A 7,500-nucleotide genomic window follows, 5' to 3' on the forward strand; every position below is an offset into this window, starting at 1 on the left:
TTAGTAGTAGTAGTAGTATTTTATCATAATTATTATTCTTGTCATTATTATCATTATCATTTAATCCTCCCCTCTCATATTTCTTTTAAATTTCCAGAAAATGGAACAGAGAAGGGGGGCAGGTGAGGATATTCCCTCAAAGGCCCAGTCCTCTGTTCTTAACGCTTCCTTGCTAACGCGGGAAATGGCGAATAGTATGAAAGAAAGATTATCATTATTATTATTACTATTATTATTATTACTATTATCATTATTATTATTATTATTATTATCATTATTATCATTATCATTATTATCATTATTATTATTATTATTATCATTATTATCATTTTTATTATACAACCCACCCACATACACATGTATATACATACACGTCCACACACGCACATATACATACCTATACATTTCAACGTATACATATATATACATACACATACATATACATATATACACATGTACATAATTAACACTTGTTGCCTTTATTCATTCCCGTCGTCACCCCTGCACACATGAAATGACACCCTCCTCCCCCCGCGCGCGCGCGAGGTAGAGCTAGAAGAAGACAACAAAGGCTGCAGTAATTCACATTCAGTCTCTAGCTGTCATGTATAATGCACCGAAACCACAGCTCCCTTTCCAAATCCAGGCCCCACAGAACTTCCTATGGTTTACCCCAAACGCTTCACATGTCCTGGTTCAATCTATTGACAGCACGTCGACCCCGGTATACCACATCGTTCCAATTCACTCCATTCCTTGCACGCCTTTCCCCCTTCCGCATGTTCAGGCCCCGATTGCTCAAAATCTTTTTCACTCCATCCTTCTACCTCCAATTTGGTCTCCCACTTCTCGTTCCCTCCACCTCTGACACATATATCGTCTTGGTCAATCATTCCTCACTCATTCTCTCCATGTGACCAAACCATATCAATACACCCTCTTCTGCTCTCTAAGCCACTCTTTTTATTACAATATATCTCTCTTACCCTTTCATTACTTACTCGATCAAACCACCTCAAATGTCTCATTTCCAACACATCCACCCTCCTCCGCACAACCCTATCTATAGCCCACGCCTCGCAACCATATAACGCTATTGGAACCACTATTCCTTCAAACATACCCAATTTTGCTTTCCGAGATAATGGTCTTGCCTTCCACACATTATTCTACGCTCCCAGAACTTTCGCCCCCTTCCCCATCCTGTGACTCACGCTTCCACGGCACTCAAAGATATATAAAACATTTCACTTCCTCCAGTTTTAGTCCATTCAAACTAACCTCCCAAATGACTTGTCCCTCATCCCTACCATACCTAATAACCTAATTTACTCTCAGCTTTCTTCTTTCACACACTTTACCAAACTCAGTCACCAGCTTCTGTAGTTTCTCACCCGAATCAGCCACCAGCGTTGTATCATCAGCGAACAACAACTGACACTTCCCAATCCCTCCCATCCACAACAGCCTGCATACTTGCCCCTCTCTCCAAAACTTGCATTCACCTCTCTAACAACCCCATCCATAAACAGACTAAACAACCACGGAGACATCACGGTCCCCTACCGCAAACCGACATTCACTGGGAACCAATCACTTTCCTCTCTTCCTACTCGTACACAAGCCTTAAATCCTCGATAAAAACTTTTCACTGCTTCTAGCAACTTGCCTCCCACACCATATACTCTTCATACCTTCCACAGACCATCTCTATCAACTCTATCATATGACTTCTCCAGACCCATAAATGTTATATACAAATTCATTTGTTTATCTAAGTATTTCTTATATACAATCTTCAAAAGCAAACACCTGATCCACACATCCTCTACCACTTCTGAAACCACACTGCTCTTCCCCAAGCTGATGCTCTGTACATGCTTTGACTCTCTCGATCAATACCCTTCCATATAATTTCCCAGGAATACTCAACAAACTTATACCTCTGTAATTTGAGCACTCTCCTTTACCCCTTTTGCCTTTGTACAATCCTTTGTACAATGCCACTATGCATGCATTCCGCCAATCCTAAGGCACTTTACCATGAGCCATACATACATGGAATATCCTTACCATCCAGTCAACAACACAGTCACCCCCTTTTTTAATAAATTCCACTGCAATACCATCCAAACCCGCCGTCTTGCCGGCTTTAATCTTCCGCAAAGCTTTCACTACCTTTTTTCTTACCAAACCATTCTCCCTGACCTTCTCACTTCGCACAACACCTCGACCAAAACACCCTATATCTGCCTCTCTTATCATCTAACACGTTCAAAAAAACTCAAAATAATAACTCCATCTCCTTGTCACATCACCACTACTTGTTATTACCTCCCCATTAGCCCCCTTTCACCGATGTTCTCATTTGTTCTCTTCTTTTACGCACTTTATTTACCTCTTTCCAAAACATCTTTTTACTCTCCCTAAGATTTAATGATACTCTCTCACCTCAACTCTCAAATGCCCTCTTTTTCACCTCTTGCACCTTTCTCTTGACCTTCTGCCTCTTTCTTTTATACATCTCCCAGTCATTTGCACTATTTTTCTGCAAAAAATCGTCCAAATGCCTCTCTCATCTCTTTCACTAATAATCTTACTTCTTCATCCCCCCATTCACTACCCTTTCTAATCTGCCCACCTCCCACGCTACTCATACCACAAGCATCTTTTGCGCAAGCCATCACTGCTTCCCTAAATACATCCCACTTGTCCCCCACTCCCCTTACGTCCTTTGCTCTCACCTTTTTTCATTCTGCACTCAGTTTCTCCTGGTACTTCCTCACACAAGTCTCCTTCCCAAGCTCACTTATTTTCACCATTCTCTTCACCCCAACATTCTATTTTCTTTTCTGAAAACTTCTGCAAATCTTCACTTTCGCCTCCACAAGATAATGATCAGACATCCCTCCAGTTGCCCCTCTCAGCACATTAACATCCAAAAGTCTCTCTTTCGCGCGCCTGTCAGTTAACACGTAATCCAATAACGCTCTCTGGCCATCTCTCCTACTTACATACGTATACTTATGTATTGTTATTTCCATTTCTATTATCATTATTATTATTATTATCATTATTATTATTGAATAACCCAGGACCAAGCACTCGTGTAGTTGTAAAGCTGAACTCTACCAAGTAGCAGGTAACGATGGACTCATCTAGGTGACATTCTTTGGCGATATCTTACTCCACTGACACAACATCACCGCAACAGGGTTTTTACTCTTGGCGTAACCACAAGCAGGGAAAGTCCGATAACGCCTGTTCCACAAACAAGGAAAGTCCGGTAACGCCTGTTCCACAAACAAGGAAAGTCCGGTAACGCCTGTTCCACAAGCAGGGAAAGTCCGGTAACGCCTATTCCACAAATAAGGAAAGTCCGGTAACGCCTGTTCCACAGTCAAGGAAAGTCCGGTAACGCCTGTTCCACAAGCAGGGAAAGTCCGGTAACGCCTATTCCACAAGCAAGGAAAGTCCGGTAACGCCTGTTCCACAATCAAGGAAAGTCCGGTAACGCCTGTTCCACAAGCAAGGAAAGTCCGGTTACGCCTGTTCCACAAGCAAGGAAAGTCCGGTAACGCCTGTTCCACAAGCAAGGGAAGTCTAGTAACGCCTGTTCCACAATCAAGGAAAGTCTGGTAACGCCTGTTCCACAAACAAGGAAAGTCTGGTAACGCCCGTAATTGAAATTGTTTAAACATAGTTTTCATAAAAAGACAGGAAGAACAAAAACCCAAAGCAAGAGAAATTGTTTCCGAGAAGAACAAAACAGACATGTTTCCGAGGTAACAATACCTGACAAAATATATATAATTAACACTGACTTTCAATATATGTAAAACAAGTACCTCGCATAATTCAATATATATATATATATATATATATATATATATATATATATATATATATATATATATATATATATATATATCAAATGGAAAGCTTCTCTGTGCTTCCTGAGTCGCAATTAAAACATTTGAGAAAATCCTAAGATGATTATTCATAGAGAAGCGTCCTTCAAAAGCAGTCATTATGAAAAAATACAAAAACATGAACAAACAAAATACCCAAGAGATGGCAAGAACAAAACGTTCACACCAGATCACAGGAAGGTAATAACCACCTGAAAAATAATGCAGTAACGAGCATCATCATCACAGTCAAACTCACAATACAGTATAAATGTAGGAAATGATAAGTCGTACTAGAGATGATCACTGGTACACATACAATAGCTACACTAACATGGAACCTAATCAACTGGGGCCATACATGAAGTGTGTGTTGTTTTGGAATTTCCTTTTCGACTGGTGGTTGGAACTTGGCAGCTTTAAGGACTCAGGCAGTCGACAGGCCTAAAGCCCAGATAACCAACCAACCAAACTGGTCATTCTGAATTTCGTACCAGCAACAAGATGATACACAGATAAGAACAGCACATAATTGTACAAGTAAGATGACAAGATCACATGGAAACGAGAATTCTCATGTAGACAACATACATTGTCACAACAAGGAAAATACACATACCAACTTTTACAAGGCACATAATTACTTAAAAAAAAGAAATAAGAAGAGGGTGGACAGGAAAACTTATATATCAGTAACCTTACTAAAAACTTCTGAATTACTTTCATGAAACAAACAATGCCTAGAAACACCCAAGTAACAACAACAAAAAAACACATCATCTACCACATAACTCAGTCGCTAATTGTAGTCAACTGTTTCATTAAATCTGCAAAAGAGTTTGTTTAAACTACAATGTCAACACAAATCACCATACGATAGATATTCCACATGTAAGAAAACAACACAATACTAACGCCACTTGTGACAGTCTCGAGACCACTTAACAAACCATCAACAGATCCTGACAGAATTGTATCCAATGAGTGTACGTTGGAGATTGTAAACAAGATCATTGCATAAGACTGGGACAACAGCAGACTGGCAATGTCAAGAAGCATGCATGGTTGTCGTCTTTTCTCGTTAAGGTGAAGTTTGGGAGGGGCTTCATAAAGTGACAAGCCTGTGCGTCTATAAACTCACCTGTGGATTGTGGAAATGAAAGTTGTTCATCATTGCGCTGTCACAATGAGAAATTGTGAGACTGAGATGGTTGAGCTAAAGGAATGTAGGGTTGAGAGCGACCGGGGGGGGGGGGGGGGGGGGGGGGGGATTAGATATGGCATGAAAGAGTTGGGCAATAGAGTTGGTGAGTTGAAAGGTTGTAGAAATGAGAAGGCTACGCACTTAGTCAAGAGGGGATGTGGGGTTGACGGGGTCATTGGGTTAAAAAGTTTTAGTAGACGACAGAGTTATGCAGGAACTTGAGAGTTGTGTTGTGATAGCTCTGTTGGTTGTAATATCACTAAGATCAGCGGTCCTGAGAGGATGACGAACTCACATCATTATATGCGTCGTAAAGGTTGTAAAACAAGTCACAACGAAATAAGGTGCCAACAGGGTTGAAAGTCTGCCGGGGAGTGTGGGTTGGGAAGAAGTGGGTGTGCTGGTCCATACCTAGCAGGGAGCACTGAGTCTATCAAGAAAGCCTATGATGGGACTAACACAAGACTTACACCGCCTTGACACTGCACGGTTTAGACGTTATGCATAAATCCTCTTGTACATCACCAAGACATGAATTGTGAGGCATCTCACCCACTTCCTTTCTCTTCCCGCAATTTTCTTCCCTGGAATTAATTTCTCACGATTTGTATCGGGTCGCAAATATCGAAGGGTCCCTTCTCTTCGACGTCTGGGTAGGACCTCCGCAAAACCACACGAACAATATCCAATCCTCGAGAGAGACACACAAAATGGAAGGAGGCAAAGAAGAATGGCAGTCCAACTCACATATCCGCTTCTTCCAAGAGTATCCGCACCTACACACGGTTAGCGTTCTTTCTGTTTCATATCCTGATTCACACATGTCACATCCTAAAACTACAGTCTTGCTACTAGCTGAAGGAGAGCACAAATTCGGTCGTATTCTCAATTTCGTCCCACGATCACAATACATAGTAACCCCTCGATTGCACCAACAACACTGAAGTCTTTAGGCTGGGGCCCCTCAATGGCATCCGAGTACAGTTGCCAGAGGCCGCCTGCTGGCCAGTACTTTTAACCATGCACATGTACACCTGACACTGATGTCTAACGCCGCTCGCTTACATATGTCTATACTTTACACATAATGTTCTACAATGGGTGTACAGGTTAGCTAAAAGCTAAGGCAAATGCTATTTCACGGGATACGTCCTGATATCAAAAATATGGCATCATTGTTCTCGGCGGGGAATGGAAGGTTGGGTGTCCATGTTAGCATTTACCATACAAAATGTGAAACTCACTCTGTGCACATCTAGAGAAAGCCTTCGAACTTGACAGATAAACATTATCTAAATTTCCCATTTATGATCGAACGAAAGCAAAACATGGTTACACCTTCCTAGGAAAGCCAGGCAACAAAGAACTTGGTGCTGATATCCTTAAAAGCTTGGCGAAGCGAGATCACGTGAGAGAGACGGGAGAGAGAGAGAGAGAGAGAGAGAGAGAGAGAGAGAGAGAGAGAGAGAGAGAGAGAGAGAGAGAGAGAGAGGAATGGCAGAGCTAGAAAGAGAGAGCTGGTCCGTGGACACAAACAAGGCCCTCACTGGACCAAGAGATAGACCACCTCCTCCTCCACACACCTGGCTAACCCTCTGAAGAGCCTCACAGGCGACAGAGCAGAACAACAACTCGTATTTTCACGACGCGGAGGAAGTTGGCAATAACATATGGAACGACAACAGGGGTTGGTCCCTCTGGCTGGAGGAGTTGGGGTGGTTGTGGTTGGTGGGAAGGGGTGGGCAAGAGGGGTTGTGGGGAGGAGGCTGGAGTCAGGAATGGCTCAGAGGAAATATCATCCCTTGAAAATCGTTCTCATCCTTTTTATATGAACACTTGTTGAAGCTGGGATCTGCTGCTTTGTGTGTGTGAGGGAAAAGTCTATAATCTTGGTTGGACGTTGTGTTATAATGTGAAGCATGTGTTTCTGTACTGCAGTGGTAAGACGAGGGAGGCACACACACATTTCCCTAACACTTTCTAAATGCAAAATTTCTCTGTCATAGGCACGGAAATACTGGACTTATCTAAGCTATTGCAGAGTAATTATACGGAGCAGAAGAACATTCTTAAGAAAGGGGTGTCATATATATATATATATATATATATATATATATATATATATATATATATATACCTCGCTGACGCGGGAAATGGCGAATAGTATGAAAGATATATATATATATATATATATATATATATATATATATATATATATATATATATATATATATATATATATATATATATATATATATACAACCATCTGATCCTGAAATGCTACTGGGACATAAAATCTTACTTCCTCCTCCGTGTAAGCAGTACAATTTGTACACGGTAGGGTATGTAATACTTGGACCCCTGAAGGTGTGCGTCTGTGGATCG

General features: G+C 41.5%; 1 protein-coding gene across 2 annotated transcripts in view; it reads right to left on the bottom strand.

Moving 5' to 3' along the window:
• Fbxl7 (F-box and leucine-rich repeat protein 7) overlaps nt 1–7,500 on the bottom strand; it is a 342,295-nt gene that overhangs the window by 227,954 nt on the left and 106,841 nt on the right. Inside the window, exon 1 of one of the 2 annotated variants that reach the window (XM_071675470.1) lies at nt 5,863–6,310. The exons of the other annotated variant lie outside the window; for it this stretch is intronic. Coding sequence (XP_071531571.1) covers nt 5,863–6,028 — 166 coding nt within the window. The 5' untranslated portion in view covers nt 6,029–6,310. Of the gene's footprint in view, nt 1–5,862; nt 6,311–7,500 lie in introns of those variants that run through there. 2 annotated transcript variants of the gene reach the window in all.

Source organism: Panulirus ornatus, chromosome 2 (assembly GCF_036320965.1).
Source record: "Panulirus ornatus isolate Po-2019 chromosome 2, ASM3632096v1, whole genome shotgun sequence".
Classification (NCBI taxonomy): domain Eukaryota; kingdom Metazoa; phylum Arthropoda; class Malacostraca; order Decapoda; family Palinuridae; genus Panulirus; species Panulirus ornatus.